The sequence below is a fragment of the Python bivittatus genome, unplaced genomic scaffold (assembly GCF_059951505.1).
Source record: "Python bivittatus isolate LINGU-HERP-01145 unplaced genomic scaffold, Pbiv_v1 ctg000430_np1212, whole genome shotgun sequence".
NCBI lineage: Eukaryota > Metazoa > Chordata > Lepidosauria > Squamata > Pythonidae > Python > Python bivittatus.
The window spans coordinates 2589754-2612744 of NW_028277071.1; the positions used below are offsets into that span (position 1 = coordinate 2589754).

Consider the following 22991-nt stretch of genomic DNA (forward strand, 5'->3'; position numbering starts at 1 on the left):
TGCTGCATTTGTTAGCACCTTCTTAAAGAAGCTGTATCTTTTCCAGGGATCACATAGTAGCTATGTGACAGGCACAGTGTGTCCATGTCCATGTTGAAGGATGTTTTTAGAAATAAAATTTAAACATTCTTGATTTACAGTCAAAATCATTATACATATTACCCTGGGGATCCTTAATATTACAATATTAAAATTGCATTAAACATTTGATAAACATTTTAATATTAAAATTGTAATATTAAGAGTCTTATTTCCAGACTTGTCTGAAAGGATAAAATATCCAACATATCCAGTCCAATTTTCAATCTTATTCTTCCCATAATACACAAAGAATTCTACTCTGGAACTCAGAGAAACTGATACCAAAGAAATACTAGTGTGTTATATTTCTTTCTTAAGCTCTTTCTTTCTTGTTTTCTAGAACTTTTGACTATACATTGGTAATATCTCCACTGTAATTACTAATTTAATCAGACTTATTTCAACTTCATCTCTTAATTCCAAGAGAATGCTTGTACCACTCAAACAGGTACAATTATCAAGTAGTTCCCTGAAAATGCTTTCTGTTGGGAAGGATCTAACAGGCTTTCCTATTCATTATTTGGTTTTATCTATAATTCTCAGCTGGTGATTCCTTCTCTACAATTATCCATTTAAACATGATAACTTCTGAATTCCCCACAGATTTCAAATGACTTGCAAGAACCACTAACACAGAAATATAGTACAACAAAATAAAATGATAGGCGAATGAAAGACAGTCCTGGAGGAATGAATTGGCTTAAAGAAAAAAACTGCTTCATTCAGGATGGTGGTATTTGAAGCATTAATTACCATGCTTTTGCCCCGAGTGATGTGCCTGATTCCCAGTGCTAAATGCAGCATCAGTGAGCCTCTGCCTGTTCTTCACCAGCAGTATCAGCCTGGAGACTTTATCGTTGTAGGCATTCTGTCTAAGATCTACATATTCTATACAGTGATGGACTTCAGTGAAGCACCGTCTAGTAATCTCTTTGATGACATCCTGTAATTTTATCTGAAACATAGAGACACATATTCATTTCTAATCTATTCTGAGATAGTTTCCTCATAGCCAGTGAATAACATTCCGAATAATGAGGGGAAAAGGTTATGTATAATCCATATATATTGAGCTGTGACTTCTCACCACATTAACATTTTGTGGGTCCAAGAACTCAGATTTTCAAAGGAAACACTTATGTGTTCCTTTCATAATGTATAGATAATCAATTATATTTCATTCAATACAAACTAATGTTAATTTCACTGGGGCTACTCTGCAAAGGCTTTTAAAAAAGACTGGGGCCTTTATCAAATATCTTATGTACACGTTTCCATATTTTACTATAATGATGGTAAGGATAAAATTGAAAACTGAAGAGATGGAATGAAAAAAAAGTTTGGGTAAATTGTGTTTTCATGGTAGTGTGCAGAAAAATGAACAAGAAAATTATTTTAAGAAATTTTATAAAAACTGTGCTGGCATGTCCTCCAGCACCATGTATTTTAAATACTTCAGGTTCCAAAATGATTTATTTGTGGGAAATTGTATTACAAAAATTGTATTGGGGAGCGAGAGAAATCATTCTTCTAACCAGTATATTTCAAATGTTTTGAGTATTGGGCTTGTAAAAACTGGTCAGATATATCCAGTTTAAGATGATAGTATTTCCCCACAGTCATGTATATGAATGCCAAACCTTTCAAATATGTTGCAATGAAACCTGCTAAGTGTCATATCTTGAACTGAATGCTGTGTGAAATAATATATAATTCTCCTTTCAGAGTGATCACACCAATCTATCAGCAATTCCTAGCTTTGCAATTTTCAGTCAAGGAGATCAATGAAAATCCCCAGATTTTACCTAATCACACCCTGGGCTTCCATATCTATAACAGTTATTTTACTCCAACATGGACCTATCGTGCCTCTTTAGACCTGTTCTCTACCAAGGAGAGATTCATCCCTAACTACAGGTGTGACATGCAGAAAAGACCAATAGCTGCCATAGGGGGACCATCTTCTGCAGTTGGAGCCCACCTGACCACCATCCTGTCCCTCTACAAGATGCCACAGGTGCAATGCCTGTATGGAAAACAGGAGGTTTTGAAGACTTTTGTGTCTTCCTTTCAGTGGTGGGGATTTGTCATGGGGTTGGGTTGGGGGGAAAAGGTTAGGGAATAAATGGGTCCACTGGATCTTGCAAAGTCTTAAGCTTTAAAAAAAAAAATTAAAAATGCACTTTGCTTGGTTTAATTAGTTATATATTAGTAGTAGGTTTTTTTGGGTCTACTTCATCTATTCTTTTTATTGTAAAGTGTTCACCTGTTTCATATGCAATCATTCTTATAGAGTTAGAGCTGCTTAGTCTTGTAATATTCTACCTTAACTGACATTTTTATTTTTATCTCTCTTAAATGTCAATGGTTATTATTGTAATTGTTGTTGTTTTTGTTTTTTAAAACAATCACTTCTCTTACTTGTTGTTTGAAAAGGAAGAAAAGAAAGAAAAATGTGAAAGGAGAAGGAGAAGAAAAGTATATTTTGTAAACTGAATTGTAGAGAAAGAAACCAGATAAAACTGATAGGGTATTTTGGTTTCATAATAGCCACTGGATAATGTCTTCTTAGAGTATAAAAATGTTCTTAGTGGTGAATACACTAGACCACAACAAGCTGCGAGCTAATGGACCACAGAGTCTGTTGAGTATACTTTGTTATCTCTGAAGGTAAAATTATTTCAACATATATCACACTTGATACTAGAGGATGCAATGTAAGTTCTGCTTTATTAATAAAATGCAGATATAACTGTTCCATGAAATATAATCAGGAGGAACTGCATCGATGATCTGATGGAAAGACTACCACTGGATCAACTGCACTGAAGCAGCCCTACCAATGCAGTAACTGACCAATTGTTTCAATGTGTAATTAAATTCTAGATATCTTCTGCTCATTTAGTTCCATTGAAAACTAGATCATTCATAACATCTCAGCAACTTCCCTTAACATTTCCTGAATTCACATGTAAAGTATGGCTAGAACAGAAGTTTGAAATCACAATTAAATCTTCATTACTAATTTGTGGGCTATTATTATATGAAACTTTTTCTTTTCCCAATAAAATTGAAAATGATTCTTCCCCATTTCACTTTTCCATCCATTTCTTCAGTTCATATACGGCTCAACTCCAGAGACAAATGAAAAAGCACAGGCTGTTTCATACCAACAGATGTTCCCAAATGCGAACCATCAATACAATGGAATTCTCCAGTTGATGCTCCACTTCCGCTGGACTTGGATTGGAATGGTGTATACAAATAGTGAGAATGGTGAAAGGTTTGTACAAGATGTGGTTCCCATGTTTTCCCTACGTGGCATCTGTTTTGCTTTCATTAAACCTTTGCCAGCAATGACTTATTCTAATAATATTTTGACTTCTGTGGAAGCTGGGATTGAAACATTCAATGTTGTTATAAGAAGCTCTGCCAATGTAGTGTTAATCCATGGTGACGCTGAAGATATGATTATTTTGAGGATAATCCCCACCATATACCAAATGGAAGATATACCACTATTGGCAAAAGCTAAAGTGTGGGTGCTGACAGCTCAGATGCAGTTCACATCACTTCCCTTTCAAAGGCATGAAGACATAGACTTCCTCCATGGTGCTCTATCCTTTGCAATTCACTCAAAGGAGGTGTTGGGATTCCGGGAGTTTCTTCAGATGGCAAATCCTACCTTTGACAGAGATGATAGCTTTATCAAGCTGTTCTGGAAAAATGCATTTGAGTGTTCATTCTCCAGCTCCATGACAGAGGAGAAAGATGCAGTCGTCTGCTCTGGTGAAGAAAAACTGGAAAACCTTCCTTCATCCTTATTGGAAACGGACATGACCAGCCCCAGCTACAGTGTCTACAATGCGGTCTTTGTGGCAGCACACGCTTTGCATGACATCCAGGCATCCATACTCAGATACCAAGCAGATCAGGAAGCCAGACGAAATCTTCTGAAACAACAGCTATGGAAGGTAAAGTCCTAAGCAAATGAACTAAATTGCAGAGAGCTGACCATATTTGCAAGAAAGTAAGAGAACCTAGATTGGTGAGGATGCGATTTTCCTAAGATTTCTTAGAGCCTAAATATGAACATTTATTGAGACATAAGGTTCTTTCTAACTGTAGCTTTAAAATTATGTATTTTAGTGTGAGTGAGATATATGATAGGTTTTTGTGGTTTAATGATTTTAGGTTTTGATGATTTACTGATTTCATTCCACCTTAAATGAAAACATTAGATTAGCACACTGCCCTTCCATAATGTGAAATGTGTCATAGTTCCCATTACTAAGATATCACAGTTCCCAGCAGTTACCCAGTTCCAAATTCTCTAAAAGGAAATCCATTAAAAAAAAAATGAATACCACTTAATGCTTAAAAATGAAACTGAAATATCTACAGTATTTGTCCTTACCTGCTCCCAAAAAGTTAAGCAGGACCTATTAATTTATTGGATAGGAAACCCCAGGGAAAAACAAGTATTGTCTGGGAACTTGAAAAACAGCTTCTATATTGATAGATTTCATTGATTATGAGACCTCAAGTCATTGTCGACTCTTAGCAACCACATAGACAGATTTTCTCCAGGATGATCTGTCCCTAATCTGGTCTTTCAGGTCTTCTATTGGTGCACCCATTGCCACTGTATCTGAGTCTACCCACCTTGCTTCTGGTCTTCCTCTTCTTCTCTTTCCTTCTACCTTTCCCAGCATTAGAATCTTCTTTAGGGAGCTAGGTTGCCAGATAATGTACAATAATTACTGTATTGACCCCCACAAAAATCTACAGTGCTACTTCCATGAATTCAGAAGGATTTCAGCTTATCTTCAAGGGAATGCATTTTTTGATTTATCAGTTGAAATTTGAGATATTTAGAGCTTCTTATATTTCAGCATTGAAAGTAATTGCAAATTATTCTCCTTACCAAAACATGCTCAATATTCTTATCCACTAATCATTTTAATGCTCTCCCAAAATAAACTGGAAATCAGGAATGTTTTATTCTCTGTTTTTCTTTTTGGAAGTGGTGATTATTCTCAAGACTATACACTAAAATTGCAATGGGTAATCAACTAGCATTACCTTGCCTTCTAGATTTCTTAAAGCTGTTAAAGAGTTTATTCTCTGCATCCTCCGAGAGGAAAGAACAACAATTTTAATGTACTGGATTGTCCACTGTACTCTTTTTGCTTTTTCTTCTTTTTTTAAATTTAGCTCAACCACTTTGTAAGAAGGGCGTCTTTCAATAACAGTGCAGGGGAAAAAATTTCCTTCAATGAAAATGGAGAGTTAGAGGTTGGATTTGATATTATGAACTGGATTGTATTTCCAAATCAGTCTTTTCTGAGAGTCAGAATTGGAGGGATAAATAGCATGGATTCTCAAGAGATAATGTTCTCTTCTTCTGAAGAATCTATTGTGTGGCCTAGGAGATTTAACCAGGTATGGTCCAATTACATTTTAGATTATTTTCCATATTTATTCCACTCGTAAAAAGGTTTACAGATCCAACATCCCACCCACCAGTTACATTCAGAAACAGAATCCTCTATGGCTTTTCTCTCTCCCACCGATTGTCCAGGCCATGTATCATTGTGTGAATGGAGGAATGTGGAGGTGTGAAAAATTGTGGGGGTTATGTGAACTTGATACAAAGAAATGATGGTTTGGGTTCCCATAAGTGACATGCATTGTTTATAATAATTATAATTTGTATTTATTGTCCAAAGACCCAAATTGCAAAATGTAAATATAATTAAAAGTTTGGAATAAGATAAAATAGTTTAACAGATAAAATAAATTCACAAATATTACAAAAAATGTAATCGATGGAGGCGTCTGGAGTTGGGCGGCCAATAAATTTAAAGAATTAACAATAATAAAATAATAAATCATTTAAAAACTCAAACTTACTAATTTATTAATGAAGACCTTGTTTCACAACCATTGTTAAAAATTTGGCTATCACAATTCTAATTTTGGGATTTGGAGAGTAAACTTTTACCATAGTCCCACCTTCAAAGTGCTTCAGTTAAATATTCAAATAGATTTTCCATATTATTATTATTATTATTATTATTATTATTATTATTATTTCTTTTTATCAAGTTCACATAACCCCCACAATTTTTCACACCTCCACATCCCTCCATTCACACAATGACATATGGCTTGGACAATAGATGGGAGAGAAAGAAGCCCTAGAGGGTTTTGTTTCTATTATTATTAGGGAATTGATAGTGCTTAATAAAAGTGGATAAAGTGCCAAATCCAGTCTAAACATCTGGCTCACTGTGCAACCAACTATAATAAAAATAATAATTCTTTAAAAGGGTTCCTATCTGATTCCCCCAGGAACAAGAATTAAGCATGCGTGCAGAAAGAGTTAATGAAATCGCTCTACCCACATTATCTCTTACTTTGGTAATGAAAAAGTTCTAGCAATGCTTGGATTTCCTCATGATATTTCATAGATGGAAGTAAAGGGCCAAGGAAAGATTGGATCAAAGAAATAATGGATCAAGGAAATCCTGATCCAATCAAGTCCTATGCCAAAGCTGCCTCTGAGCCTGAAAGTCTCACTAGGAGCTCATCAATATTCATTTGTGTCTGCCTTTTTCTCCTTTTATATATGGCAACTCTGACCTCCTGCAATAACTTACTGCTCTGGAATATCATAGTCAACCATCCAAAGGAAATTCTGCCACATTTACAGAAAGTTGTATTCCAAAGAAGGGAAAAATACGGCAGCAAAATTATATAACTCTCTCTCTCTCTCTCTCTCTCTCTCTCTCTCTCTCTCTCTCTCTCACACACACACACACACACACACACAGAAAAATAATCCAGATCAGTTGTGAGATGTCAGGGGGACATAGAGAGAGTGCTTTCTATGGTGGTTCCCAATGTGTAGAACATCCTGTCCCCAGGATGTTTTGGGATACTTAAAATGAGACTCATCCACAGTGTTATGCTATCTTTTCTTCCTGTATAGCTACTTTATTCTTGTTTTATTGATTTTGAAACCACCAGGAGCCAATCTTGATTGTGGCGGTATAAAATGTTGTAGATTGAAAAGATGGAACTCAACACTGAAGAAAAAGATCACACTTTATTACAAGCCATGATCACTGGGTTCCAGTTCATAAGAGAAGCAGGAACAAGAACAAAGAACAAAAACAAGAACAAAAGAAGGGGAAGGATTTTGATAGGAGCTGTGACTTGGGGAGCAGGAAATTCTTAGGCTCTGATTTGCTGGTGGGTTTCTAGGGCCACAGAGGGTGGGTCAAATTATTTTTATTTCATGAGATGAGGGAAGCTCACACCTTTGCTGAGGAGAGAGCAGTCTATGGAAATGCTCTTTGTTGCTCATGCTAATGACTGGTGAGAGATGAGGTGTGTGCCCTTAAACTAGAACTGGAAAGTCTGTGATTTTCCACATGGCTACAGTGTTACAAGATCCTTAGTGGGTCTGCTGCTGGACGCTTGCAAAGGCTGAGTCCTGATTGTCTTCTGTTGGTTTTGTCCTGGTGAGTGATGCTTCTTTTCTTCTGGCCTGACTGGATAAAGAGGGCTTTGTTTTGGGGCAGGAAGAGTCTCTTCAGGTCTGATGGGGTTATGTTAAGGAGGGAGGGAAGCTGGGCATGGACCTGATCTTGTTTCTGAGGGCCTGGGAGGGATCCTCCATTTCTGGTTTGCCACAACAAGGTGTAATAACTAAATAAATATACAAATAAATAATGAAGGGTATTATCCAATCAAATGTCAAAAAAAAAATCAAAGAATATTATCCAATCAAAAACATTCTCTTCTTCATAATGGACAGGCCCAACCAATTTCTCTGTGTAATAGCAAGTGCCGTCCAGGATACAGTAAGAAAAAGATAGAATCAAAGCCATTTTGCTGCTATGATTGCCCTCGATGTCCTGATAGGAAGATTGCTAACCAGGAAGGTAAGAGTTGTTGTGCAGAAAGCTGAAAGATTTACTGACATCAGTTCTCAAAGGCATTTCTTCTCTTATTAGCCAAAAACAGATGATGATGGTGATGTTTTAATTCATCAAGGAATGTCACAGTATAAAAAAAGAAACAAAAAGATTCACTGTTGGGTTGTCTGAGTTTGTTTTTCTTGCTGCAGATTTTTCATTATCAGGCTCGGTGACATCATCAATGCATGGGGAGTTATAAACTACATATAGATAGACAGCAAGCTCCGGTTTCCCATGAAGTGATGATGTTACCTAGCCTGGCAATGAAATGTCTGCAGGAAGAGAAGCAAGGTCAGACAGACCCAAGAACCCAACCATTCAGCCTTGAGCTACACGGACAGTATTCTCCCCTATGGCAAAATGAATCCCATCTTTCCCTCGTGTTTTTCAGAAACACGAGTTCCAGCCAGGAATCTCATGGAAATTGCAAATTATCAAAAAAACTATCGAATATAACATATGCACAAGGGATGTGTGTGGAGGGGGAGAAACCCCACAGTTGATATAACTGAAATATTTAGTTCTGTAAACATTACTTAATCTGTGTGCTATTCCTCCTAATTCACCAATAACTGTATGGATAATTTTGCAGAGTCTTCTCCATAATCTGCCCATTTCAATCATTAAATCTTTATATTTTGACTTCTTTTTTCAATTCTATTTCCTTCATTCTGCTCTCCCTTGGCATTGCCCCAGCAACAAAAACTACTCTTTTCAATTATTGTTATAGCTGGTGAATTATGTTCTAGATTGACATCAATATATATAGAAAAATCTCATAAAATTTTAACACCACCATTTCCAACTTCTTCAATTTTGCACAGATGACTATTATTATTATTATTATTATTATTATTATTATTATTATTATTTCTTATTATTCTTCCACTGGTATTTATGGTTGCCTTTACAATGATATAAGTGGGTATGACAATTATGTTTTCTCAACTGTTTTAGAAAAAGAAGTATCAAATTGGTTAAACAAATTAAAATAAAAGCAGAGATGACATTGGACTATTTGATCTTTCTGAACTCCTAAATTGGAAAATCACTCTTAATGTAGTGATTCTTACATTATGAGTTAAGATCCATCACTGAATTTCGGACTTGATTCAAGTGACTATTGGAGCTCATTTACTGTCCAGCTTATCTGCATCTGGTAGCATCATCAGAAAGGATCTATATCTGAATGGTCTTGAGGTGCTGTGAAGAACTTAGTTCTTTAATGTATTTTTCAAAATTAAAAAGAACAGTGCTATAAAATATTCTGTATTTTTTTTGCAATAGGAATAATTATACGTTCTGTCCTCATGAACCCCAGCTGTCAATTAGTGAATTTTGTATCTGTGATATTTATTTAGTAGTCCAAGTGAGATTTCAGGCTAGAAAGCCATGCAGAAACAGAATTGAATTAAATTAGGGCTATACATGAATACAAATAAAATAATATTTTCAAACTACAAATTCAAATTCCAGTTAGGTTTCCAGCTACAAATGCCACAAGTTCACAAACCTACCCATCACAACTGCTTCTTAATATACAAGAAGGAAATGTGATGATTTTGGTTCTGAAGAAACATTTTCAGAGATACTTGGGAATTCCATTTACTTGAAATGCAACATATGTCGTAGATTATTACCTATTTCTGGTGATAGATGTGTATGCAAATTACAGAAATTTGTTTGGTTTTCGATTCTAAGTCAACAATCATCACTTGATGACTGTTATGTTCTCATTTGATTACTCAATGGAATTTCAGAACTACCCTATATCTAAACTAATGATTTATTTTATAGATATGGATGACTGTTTTCATTGTTCAGAAGATCAATACCCAAACAATAGCCAAGATCTGTGTCTCCCAAAAGTTTTAACATTCCTGATGTATGAAGAATTTTGGGGAACTATTTTGGCCAGCTCTGCTCTATTCTGTTCTTTCATTACAGCTGTAGTCCTCTGGATTTTTATTAAACATCAGGATACTCCTCTAGTTAAAGCCAATAACCGGAACCTGACCTACATTCTCCTTGTTGCTCTTTTGTTGTCTTTCCTTTGTGCTTTGCTATTCATTGGCCAGCCATCCAGGGTGACATGTGTCCTTCGTCAAACTGCTTTTGGAGTTATCTTCTCAGTGGCCATTTCTTGTGTTTTAGCCAAAACTGTCCTTGTGGTTCTGGTTTTTATGGCCACTAAGCCTGGGACCAAGATCATCAAATGGGTGGGGAATAAACTTGCCATGTCTGTAGTATTTGGCTGCTCCTTTGTTCAAGGTATTATATGCACTATGTGGCTGACAACTTCACCCCCATTCCCAGATGCTGACATGAATTCATTGGCCGAAGAAATAGTTCTGGGATGTAATGAAGGATCCAACTACATGTTCTACTGTGTCTTGGGCTATACGGGCTTCCTTGCCTTTGTTAGCTTCATGGTGGCTTTCCTAGCAAGGAAATTGCCTGATGCTTTCAATGAAGCCAAGTTTATCACTTTCAGCATGTTGGTCTTCTGTAGTGTTTGGTTGTCCTTTGTCCCAGCGTATCTGAGCACAAAGGGAAAATATACAGTTGCTGTGGAGATCTTCTCCATTATACTCTCTAGTGCTGGGTTACTAATTTGTAACTTTTCTCCTAAATGCTACATCATTATGTTGAGGCCTGATCTGAACAAAAAAGAAAAACTAAGAATATAAAACAATATAAGAATATAAACCTGAATGACCCTTAATCCTTCTGAATTAGTCAATAGTGCCTTAGACATATATTGACTTTCTTTCTTTCTTTCTTTCTTTCTTTCTTTCTTTCTTTCTTTCTTTCTTTCTTTCTTTCTTTCTTTCTTTTTCTTTCTAAATAATTTATATAGCTGCCCATCTCATATAGATGATTCTCACTGACTTATAAAATTAGAACAACAGCCTCACCAGACAACCCCTGGTGCCCAAGAAAACATTGATTCAACTCACCCACAACAACAGCAGAGGTCATCCATCCCCTGACCCAAATGCCTGGTGTTCTTCAATGTCTTGCAAATGGCTAACAGGGTTTGCCTCCTGGGTGATGCTGTTCCATACGGAAGGTGCTGCCACTGAGAAGAAACAACTTCAAGGTCCAACAAGATGACATTGGTTAATAGAAGGGATTTGATAGAGTTAAGCTGTGTGGGACTTATTCCTCAATATACCTGAAAAAGAATTTAGTCTAAATCATCAAGATAATAGAAATAGAGGAAATGAATTGCCTTCCTTGCCATTTCAGTGATATACTCAGCACTGAAACAGCTGTTTTCCTTGTCTTTATTTCTGTTGGTCTCTTTTAGTGCTTTGGAATCTGTACTGTATTTTGGATTTATGCTGCTTATGTAGTGTTGCATGCATAAAGTATAATTAAAATGTAACAAAAGTGATATAATACCTAATTATTCAAACTAGTCTTCCCTTCAGTTCTGTTTCAGAAACCATGCTGGATTATTGCAACTTGATTTCTAGGTTACATCAGTAGTTGTCCATTTGATCTGGATTTTTCCCCCCTGACCATTCCAGGATCATAGGTAGCACAAAATTCTTAACAGAAAATGTGTTCAAGAATTTATACCCCTTCCTAACTTGACTTGGAACATCTCACATCTTAGTACAGTCTTGCAAATGTATACTTTTCAAGTTTCTTTTCCAATACAACTTTTAACTCTTTATTGTCTGGACATTAATTTATCTAGGCAGTCTATTTCTGCTGGCAAATTATACTGTATGTTTTCACAAACAAAGTCAATGAACAATTGAATGTAATAAGCTAAGGCTGAAGGATTGGCTCAGTTCTTTGGGAGCTGAGGTGGTTCTGCTAAGATACCTATTTTGACCTGAAAAACTGGATTTTGCAACACATTAGGAGCCCATGTGTCATTCACAGTGTTCCACTGAAAGGCTTGCTCAGGGAACTCTGGATCATTCTCCAGAGATGGAGCCTTGTTGAGGTCCTCCTGACTCTCAAGCTTCTTCGGGTCACATGCTTAATATGTTTACTCTGTCCAAGAGAATTCACCTGGTGTTGTCTTCATTTATCTGCCCTTTCTGGAAAGCCTCAGCTGTTTTATCCAAGAAATTCTTTTATTTCCTGATATATTGGAATTTAAAATCTGTTTCTTCAAGCCCCTTCACTTTTTCTTCCAATAACGAAACAAGCTGTCAGAAATGTCTGGTGTACCACATCAAAAGCCTTTCCTGTATTCAGCAAAAACACCATTGCAGGGTTTGTTTCTTTGTTTTCCTGAACAGACATCCATCCATCCATCCATCTGTCCGTTCTTATTTATAGGCTGCCAGACTTCTAACTGACTCTGGGCAGCTTGCAACTAAAAACCCAACACAGAACAAATACAACCAACCAGAAAAGCAAAGTACCAAAATAGATCAGACCAAAGCAAAACAAAGTAAAACAAAAAGGGGCTCCATAATCACCCTGTCCCCAAGAACAACCAGATCTTCAATAATTTCCTGAAGGACTTAAGTGTGGGAGCAATACATATATCCAGAATGTCAAGTAGTAATGTAATTTTATCAGACAGTTGGCAACCTTTTGTAAAACTAGATTGTGTAGTATGATTGAATGTAATATTGTCTGTAATCTACTGAATATCTTACTAATACAATTTAATAGGATAATCATCAACACATAGAGATTTTCCCATTTTCATACATTTAATGGGTTCTATAATTATTCCAAGAGATGAAGAGTTAGGATTAAATTTAGGTATATTATAAAACATGGATTAATTTCTTCCTCATTTATATGAGGAAACATTCTTTTTAAAAAAACTTGATTTTTTAAAATCAAAATCAGTATTGGTAGAAATGGCTCACAAAAATCTTTGCTTTATATTGTCCAATGAGTATTCTCTTTCATGTACAACAAGGGAACTGAGCTTCTCTTTATCACTCCTAAAAGCTTTATATCTTTATCACTCTTTAAAAAGCTCTTTATCACTCCTAAAAGCTTTATATAAATTGGGCGTGGGTCACCTTTATACAGACTCAAAAGTTTGTTAACTTGTCCCTCCATATTTTCCTGTTTCACTTTTTTTTTTCTTTTTCCAGGAGGTAGAATTAGTTCGGTAGAAAATATGCACCCTTAGCATAGGTGCAGTTCCAGGAATGGTGACTGTCGTCATATCAGAGGCCTCAGCATAGCAACAAGCCGTGTGGTCTGCAACCAGCTGCACTCTTCTGTAGTCTGTTTCTTCAGCCATTTATCTCTTCTTGCAATGCATGCTTAATTTCTACTATTTACTTTATACTTCTGCTTCCTATTGATCTAAGTCAAGAAGTTGAAAGTGCAGAACAGAGAAACCATCTCCTTCTCACATTGGCTGCACTGGCTATTGGAGCATGTTCCTGAGTTCATCTCAATATGATGGTTATTATTGATGAGGCCCTACATGGCTCAGGGTCTGATATTTATAAAAATAACTATCCAAGAGAGATTGTGCCTGCCCAATCCAGGTGAACACAGAAAGCCCACTGCAGGTCCCCACCTACCAAGACACGTGGAAGGAGACAAGCAGAAAGCAGGCATTATTTATAGAGGTTCCCTTCCATTTAAACAGCTACCCCCAAAAGTAAGGATGGTTTAATTACTATTAAAGAGATCAATGAAAATCCCCAGATTTTACCTAATCATACTTTGGGCTTCTATATCTATAACCGTTATTCTGGTGCAGGTTGGTCTTATCGTGCCTCATTAGAACTGTTCTCTGTTTAGGGGAGGTTCATCCCTAACTACAACTGTGACATGCAAAACAGACCAATAGCTGTCATTGGAGGACCAACCTCTGCTGTTGGGTTTCATATGACAACCCTCCTATCTGTTTACAAGATGCCACAGGTACAATGCTTTTTGGAACATAGGCATTTTATAAGTCTTTCATTCATTTATCCTTTTCCTTATGGGTGTACCTAGAGTATAAAAGTACCATATATGTTGTAACTGGAATAAAGAGGCTGGGCTTAAAAAAAAGAACCTGGGCTTTAAAAGAACTTCCATTCTTGTATTTATGAAACCTTGGATGGGGTGGGGATTTAAGAAAATGAACAGACTAATTACATCTTTGAAACTTTTTACACATTCTTTTTGCTCTTTGTTTTAATGGGGGGAAAAAAACTAGAAATTATGAATGGATGTTTGGAGGCTAAACAATGGAGACATTCTCTTATAATGCTACCTATAAATGTAATAAATAAGTAAATAACCCACGATTTCAGGAATTTGTAGCCCAATAATCATGTACTTAAATACCATTCTGTACGGTTGTGTCTTGGGTTCTTTTTCTATGTTGTTGTTGTCCTTTTCATGGAGGAATATAAATATTTGCAGTATTTGCTCAAGAGAAGTGCTAACTCCTGGTAGCTGTGCTCATTCAAGTGAGATTTCCATATCTTATTGATAAGATGTTCATGAGGATGTTCCTTCCTCCCAATTCCTTGCTTATGAGGAAGAAAACAAAGAAAAAGAGAGAGAAGATGAAATACTTTTGGATTTTTTAAAAAATTTAACTGTATGAAAAGAAACCAAGTGAAACTTGTGAGGAATTTTGCATTGTTAATACATACCGGATAATACATTCTAAATGAATATAATTATAAAAATAATCTGAGTAATGTAACCAAGACCCTCTATTTATTCCCAGTCAGTTTTTGCTATCTGTGTCATAATGAGGACACGTAAATGAACAGGACAAGCTGTGAAATAATTGTTTGTTTGTTTGTTTGTTTGTTTGAATCTGTGATAAGTTGACTATGATAAGTTGACTAAAAAAGATGAATACAAGTTTCTCCCAGAAAGATTTTTTTGGCAGAACTAAAGCTATGTTTTGGAAGCTTAGCTGTGATCTCAGGTTCAAAGTTGACTGTAGGATGGATAGATAAAACCAGAATGCCAAATTATTATATTTAAGGAAACATTGAGAAGTTATTGAGAAGTTCAAAATCTCAGAATGTATATGTATCATAATTGTCTTCCAATGTGATATCACTTGAGTTTATACCAAACTGGATGCCACAGGAATATGGTACCCATATTCTCCTTCACTAACATAGTGAGAAACTGGATCTCACTTCCATCAAACGTTATTTGTTATGTGGATGATTTATTGCCAAATATAGTGTTTATTTTGCTGATGCAGACCTGTCTATTGAGTAAAAGATTGGTTCTTGTATAATTAAATGTATAATTAAATTCCAGGTTTCCTCAACCCATTTGTTCCTGTTAAATTTTAAGTAATTTATCTCCTGAATTCATTCCTATATTTTCATATGTTTTCTTCAGTTCATCTATGGTTCAGCTCCGGAGATGAATACAAAAACACAGGTTGCTTTATATCAACAGATGTTCCCAAATGTTGATCTTCAGTACAAGATAATTCTTCAGTTACTCCTACAATTCAGATGGACATGGATTGGGGTAGTTTATATGGATAATCCCCTTCATGGATCACTACCTTGTTGTGGTGAAGGGGCTTCCATAACTCAGTGAAGCCATGAGGGTGTAGGGCCACCCAAGACGGACAGGTCATGACAGAGAGTTCTGACAAAATGTGGTCCACTGGAGAAGGAAATGGCAACCCACTCCAGTATCCTTGCCAAGAAAACCCCATTGACAATGTTAAAAGGCTATCCAGTAGTAATGTATGGCTGTGAGAGCTGGACCATAAAGAAGGCTGAGCGCCGAAGAATTGATGCCTTTGAACTGTGGTGCTGGAGAAGACTCTTGAGAATCCCCTGGACTGCTAGGAGGTCAAACCAGTCAATCTTAAAGGAAATCAACCCTGATTGCTCATTGGAAGGATCGATAATGAAGCTCAAGCTCAGATACTTTGGTCACCTAATGCGAAGAGAGATCTCTTTGGAGAAGACCCTGATGCTGGGAAAGATTGAAGGCAAAAGGAGAAGAGGACAGCAGAGGATGAGATGGTTAGATAGCATCACTGAAGCAATGAGCATGACACTGAGCAAACTCAGGGAGGCAGTGAAGGACAGGAAGGCGTAGCGCAATATGGTTCATGGGGTCACGAAGAGTCGGACAGGACTTAACGACTGAACAGCAATATGGATAATGACAATGGTGAAAAGTTTGTACATGATGTGGTTCCCATGTTTTCCCAGAGAGGTATCTGCTTTGCTTTCATTGAAAATTCACCCACTGTTACTTATTCCAATGACATTATTGATACAGCGGAAGCTGGGATTAAAATGTTCAATGTTATCATGAGGAGCACTGCTAATGTGGTGATAATTCATGGTGAAATTGATGACATGATAGTTTTGAGACTATTTCCTGTTGTGTCAAAATTGGAAGGAGTACCACTATTGACAAAAGTTACGGTGTGGGTTATGACAGCACAGATGGATTTCATGTCACTTCCCTTTCAAAGAAATTAGGACGTAGACTTTCTCCATGGTGCTCTATCCCTTTCAATTCACTCAAAGAAGGTGTTAGGATTCCAGGAATTTCTTCAGATGAGAAAGCCTGCTTTGACAAAGATTATAGGTTTATCAAGCTCTTCTGGACAAGTGTATTTGAATGCTCATTCTCCAACTCCATGATAGATGAGGAAGATGGAATCCTCTGCACTGGAGAGGAGAAACTGGAGACTCTTCCCACACCTGTGTTTGAAATGGACATGACTGGCCACAGCTACAGCGCAATATGTACAATGCAGTCTACGTGGTAGCACATGCTTTGCATACAATGCTCTCATCTGCATTCAGATTCAGAGCAGAAAACCGTGAAGCCAAACTGAACGTAATGGAAAAGCAGTTTTGGAAGGTAAAATCTTGAGGAACAAAATCCAAAGTGTCTGCCATTTCTTGAGGAAGAGTCTGGTTAGAATCAAAAAGCCCCCTTTTTTTATTCATCCAAAAATCATTTTCTCTTTAACTCTGTTGAACTGAAGTTACTTTTAAATTAGATTAATGAGCTGTATATTGATATGAGATAGAAGGCACAATAACTTGGGATTACTAAATTTGTTTTAATTGAGAAATTAATTTTTCCTCATATTGTAATATTATATGTATGTTCTTCCTAGCTTCCAAAACTGATACATTTTAATTCCTTACATTTCAATTCTTTCTAACTGAATTTTTAATTGCAACTTTGTCCCTCCAAAATATATTGCCCAATAGTCTTATCCATACAGTCATTTTTATATTTTGTACACACACTGGAAATCACAAGTTAAACAAATGAACAGCCTCATATTGTAATCTGCTGCTATCCTGAAAAGCACACACTAATTTCCAGTAAAATGTATTGACTAATATTGCAGCGCTTGCTAGTTTTCTTAAATCTTTTAAAGGATTTAATAACGGAATCCTTCAAAATAAAGAAAGCATGTTCCTTTTGTACCTTTTAATGAATTTCTCTTCTTTTCATTTTTTAAAAAACAAAGCTCAATCACTTTGTGACAAGGATCTCATTCAACAATGGCATAGGGGGAAAAGTTTCCTTTAACCAGAATGGAGAGTTGGAGGTGGGATTTGATATTATGAACTGGATCACTTTTCCCAACCAGTCTTTCTTGAGAATCAGAGTTGGAGGAATAAACCTGATGGATTCCCAAGGAGAAATGTTCTCTACTTCTGAAGAATTTATTGCGTGGCCTAGGAGGTTTAACGAGGTATGGTACAATTTCATTTCTGTAATTATTCCATTAGGGAGATCAATAAGAGGTCTGAAGAACTACTCAACAGTTGCATTCTGAATCAGAATTTTTCATGTTCTGTATCGAAAAACTGGCCGGACCATGGACCATTCCTAACTATGGAAAATCATTTGCTGAATGTGTGCTAGTGTGTTTTCCAGCCAGAGAATGGATTGATATGAGAGAAAGGAGCAGTGTTGGTATGTAAGTTTGGGAAATGAGGGTAAAAAAAACACTTTGGAGTTCCATTAAAAACATGCATCACACAAATGTTAAAACAGTCTTTGCAATGTGATAATCTGATTCCATGTCACAGTTCTTTCTGATCCCCAAAGAACAGGTGCTTTTAATTTTGTTGCTGTAATAAGAGAAAAGGTGCCCGCAGGGTCAAACCAGCTCCTCCTCTGAGGTCCTTCAGTTCTGAGGCAACCATGCCTGTGAGTGAACAGCAACTGGAAGTTTAGGTCTCCTTGCTGCCACCCCCTTCCCTATAAACCGGTTTTTCCCTTCCCCACCAGCCCACTGGGGAACCAGGAGAGGATTGAAGGGGACATCCTCATCCCATTCTGGGTCTGGCTGAATAGAGAAAGGGAAACCAAAGAAAAAATTGGGAGTCTGTAGCTGAGCGAAGCTGAGGCAGTTGCTAGGAGGCAACTGGTCAATTCCAGGATTTGTTTAATCATAATAAAAAAATATTATTAAAGGTGCCAAAATAAGATAAATTTCTACTCACACAACACACAATTAAAAAGATAAAACACACACACACACACACACCCATTTCTAACTCAATGTTCAACCTTGCCTGAGGTAACCCCGTCACACTGGACTTCAGCCAACTTCCTCACAAAAGGTGCCCAAAACTCTTCCCGCCAAAACCTGAGAAAACCTCCTTCTTCTCTTCTATTGGCTGTTAGGGGTCAGGTGACTCCCTTTGGGCACATCAGGCAGGCTTGTTCTTGAAAAGGCTGGCTGCTCCTCACTATAGATGTATATGGTTTCAGTTGCAGTCCATTGTATTTTGCTGTTCTTTTATTCAAGTTATGATTTGTACTACATGGCTGACAACCTCTCCCCCATTCCCAGATGATGACATGAATTCCATAACAGAAGTCATCTTGGAATGTAACGAAGGATCAGTCTTCATGTTCTATTGTGTCTTGGGCTTTATGGGCTTCCTTGCCGTTGTCAGTTTCATAGTGGCCTACTGAAACTCTGGGCTCTCTGCTTCAGTCAGTATTGCATCTTAACTGCAGGTATTGCATTCACTTCCAATAGTTACCAAATACAATACAAGTGCTGGTATTAACCTATATGGTTAGGTTAGGATACAAGCTATGGATACATAGCTTGTATCCAGCGTATCTTTTGCACTGCCTCCTTCTTGGGGATTGGGGCAGCTTGTCTGTTCTTTACCAGAGGGAAGGTGAAAAGTTCCCTTAACCCAGAAGAAAAAGAGGTAAGAAGTGGAGACAGTGTTCCTCAAACAAGTTCCTTTAAGCCTGGCCCCACAGTGGTCATTTTCAGAAGTGGAGCCAGTGGTTGGGGGGGGGGGGTTGTTGTTTTTTTGACAATGTTTTAAATGTAACATCTAAAGCTGGTTCTCCACTTTACCTGGTTTTCTGCTACATTTTTTTAATTGATTGTATTCCAGTTTGAATCAGGCTTGTATTATATTCTATTCATGTATTTTAACCACCTATGGTTTTTATAGTTTAGCAGTTACTGTCCCTGCTCAGGGCCTTGATTCTATAGGCATTTAATAACAAATTGTTGTTAATTATTCTATAGGCATTTAATAACAAATTGTTATGATAACAAGAGTGCTTGTTACATCTGATGGGAATATTCAGGGTCATTATTATTATTATTATTATTATTATTATTATTATTATTATTCATACTGCTATTAGTTAAAGTAGTATGGAGCTCGAGTAGTATGGCCTCTGGTGAGTCAGTTTTAGGTTTTGTTTTGTTTTTTTCTATTATTCAGTTGAAGATTCTCCAGATTTCTCTAAATACATGCACATGCACAGAGAGAGAGAGAGAGAGATGCAGAGAGACAGAGGGATTTATTTTCTTAATCTTTCTCTAATATGCAGAAAACACTGTTGTGAAACTCAGGACTTAATAGAGATGCTTTTTCTGTTCTGTTCTGTTCTGTTCTTTCCTTTTTTATTTTAAATTAATGCTCTTTTTTTCTAACAATCTTACTGGAATGATGGCCATGGTACTGTCCTCAATAATTACACCTTTCTTATACTATTGCTATTATAGTGGAGACAACCAGGGCTGAGATGTGAATAATATGTTGTTTTCTCTGTGGTTCCCTAGGACTTTTAATTCTGAATTAGACATTTCTCCACTGTAATTACCAACATATTTCTCAACTACATGTTCTAATCCCAAAGGACGTCTTCTACCCACCATGACATCTGCCATTTCTCCTTTATTTTTTGTTACTGTATTTCACTGGAAAAGCATAAACAATATTTCTATTGAAATATAACCATGATGTTTTCTCATTCACGATTCATTTCATCTGTAATTCTGAGCTAGTTATTCATCTCTGCAATTAACAAATACCTGTGCAAGAATCACTATTTTAGAAATGCAACACAACAAAACAAAAGAATCTGAGAAAGTGCAAAGCAACATTCCATTGACTATTTCCACTTGGGGATATTTACAGTTAGGCTCCTGAACTTGAATAATTGTCATTGACAACTAGTAACACACTGACCAAGGCTGTAAGATGTGAATTTCAAGAAGGAACTGCTTCATTCAGGATGATGGTACTGGAAGCCATATTTTCAGTGATTGTGGCCCAGGTAGTATGTAAGATTCCCAATCCTAAATGCAGCATCAGTGACCCTCTGCCTTTTCTTCACAAGGAATACAAACCAGGAGACCTCAACATTGTAGGCATTCTATCTAAGATCTACATATTTTATAACATGATGGACTACAATGAACTACCCTCTAGTAATCTTTTTTATGACATTATGTAAGTTTATTTTAGCATTCAGAGGTACAGAGGGAGAGAAAATGATGTCTAATATTACTTGATATAGATTCCTCATTGAATAGAAGTAGCATCCTATCCAGGTATATAAGGAAGGAAAGATATAAGATAAATAAATGTATCTAATAAAGATATAAAGCTAAATGCAGGTGATTGTCCATCAATATACAGTATAGGTCTGTGGGTTTGAATCTTAGGCATTCAAAGAATAATCTTGGATTGAATTGATCTGGTTATGTGTCAACAAGTCAGTGTCAACTTCTAGTGACCATAAAGATAGTGACCTAGAGATAGACTGCTCCAGGATGATCTGTCCCCAACCTGTTCATTCAGATCTTCCAACAATGCACCCATCACTACTATAATTAAGTCTATCCACCTTGCTACTGGACATCTTTTTCTTTTTCCTTCCACCTTTCCAAGCATTATACACTTCTCAAAAGTGGTAAGTCTTCACATAATTTCTCCAGACTATGATAATCTGAGTCTGATCATTTGTGCCTTGAGTGAGAATTCTGGATTGAAATATTTTATAACCCATTTGTTTGCTTAGCTGCCCATGGGATTCTCAGAAGTCTTCTAAAACACCAAATTTCAAAAAGCATTAATTCTCTTTCTTGCTTGCTTCTCCAAATTCCAATTCTGACTGACAAATTGTCTTAGAAGGAAAACCATTCCTTGTAGGTATGGACATGTCATGGCATCTGAATATTTTCCCCATGGCCTTCATTGCTATTTCACCAAGTTTCTTTTCTGAGACATATTTCTTGATCTGTGGTTCCTTTAGGCAGAAACTATCTACCACTTTCTTATCTTCACTGTCAGTTTGAAGGCTGATTGTTGGAATTATTGTAATTAGTTTTGTCTTCCTTACATTAAATCTTAATCCTATTTTTTTTTTCAATGTGCTCTTTGAGTTTCATTACTAGAGCTTACAGGTCATTTGTATTTTAAGCTATTAGAATAGTGATGTCACCATAGTGGAGGTTGTTGCTGTTTATTCCTCTAATTTTAAAACTCACTTATTTTCTTCCAATTCATCTTCCCTGAATCTATATTTAGCATCTAGTTTGAAAAAATAATGGGAGAATATAAAGCTTTGTCTCATTTCTTTGCTGACCTGGAGTCACTGTTTCACCATGTCCTGTCTAGACTATGACATCCTAACTTGTCTATAGGTTTGTCATGAGGATGAAATGTTCTGGGATCCCCATTGTCCTAAGCACATTCCATACAATCAGCACAATTAAATGTCTTCCGATAATCAATGAAGCACATACTGCCTTTTGCGGATATTCTTTTGGTTTCTCAATTATCTAGGATGCATCAGCAATCATTGTTTCCTCAGCCTTTTATAAAACCATCTTGAATATCTGGCATCTCCCTTTACATGTTGGATGCCAATCTGCATTGGATAATCTTAGGCATTATTTTGCTAGCAAGTGAAATTAAGTATATTGTTTATACACCCTATTAATTCTCTTTTCTTTGGTATTGGTATGTAGCCAGACCTCTTCCAATCTGTTGCCCATTGTGTAATTCTCCAGATTTCCTGTTACAAATCCTTCTTCTGTTGCTTGCCATATGTCTCTAGTTAATTCTATCAATTCCTGTACCTTCCTGAATTTGTAATGACCAGAGTAGTGATCTAACTTCCTCTTCTATTACTAGAGATTTGGTAGGTAGGGAATTTCTTCTAAGGGATCTTAGAGGCTGACACCTCTACAGCCCAGAATTTCAATATATTCCTTTCATCTATTTTTTTTTAAATCTTCTTTGAATCCATTTACTATCTGTCCATTTGTATCATTTAGCATAGCAATTCGAGGTTGGAATCTTCTTTTGCATTCGGAGATTTTTGCAAAGACTTTCTGTTCCTGTTTCCACCTTTGATGTCTTTACAAATGTCATTGTAATATTACTTCTTGCCTCTTCTAACAGCTGACTGAAACCTTTGGTTAAGTTCCTTCCTGAGATTGTTGTTTCTTGGCTTTGGCTTCGTTTCTGTTCTTAGTAATTTCTACTGTCTGTTCTGACATCCTTTTTGCTTTCCTGTTCCTTGATCTTTAGCAGTCTCTTTTCACATTCATCTTTAGCAGCTGATTTTCCTGAGGAAACTTGAGACCAGAAGAATTTCTTGGATAGTGAAAGAAATCAATCTCTTAATAAAAGTTTTCAAATATTGTAAAAAAAAAAAAAAAAGTGA

At 36.5% G+C, this 22991-nt stretch overlaps 1 protein-coding gene across 1 annotated transcript; it reads left to right on the forward strand.

Annotated features, from left to right (window-relative positions):
* The first annotated feature begins 808 nt into the window (after window positions 1-808).
* Window positions 809-16788, forward strand: LOC148215258 (vomeronasal type-2 receptor 26-like). The gene is made up of 6 exons (XM_088143959.1): window positions 809-1026; window positions 1807-2098; window positions 3198-4055; window positions 7910-8036; window positions 10020-10551; window positions 16413-16788. Exons 1-6 carry the CDS (start codon window positions 809-811, stop codon window positions 16786-16788), a joined length of 2403 nt encoding a protein of 800 aa, XP_088000085.1.
* Window positions 16789-22991: the final 6203 nt, after the last annotated feature.

Excerpts from the sequence above, each read along its gene's own strand:
- LOC148215258 (XM_088143959.1), top strand. The coding sequence starts at position 809 with ATGGTGGTATTTGAAGCATTAATTACCATGCTTTTGCCCCGAGTGATG. Across the intron at positions 2,099-3,197 it reads CCCTCTACAAGATGCCACAG|TTCATATACGGCTCAACTCC; the intron begins GTGCAATGCCTG and ends CCATTTCTTCAG. Across the intron at positions 4,056-7,909 it reads TGAAACAACAGCTATGGAAG|GCCCAACCAATTTCTCTGTG; the intron begins GTAAAGTCCTAA and ends CATAATGGACAG.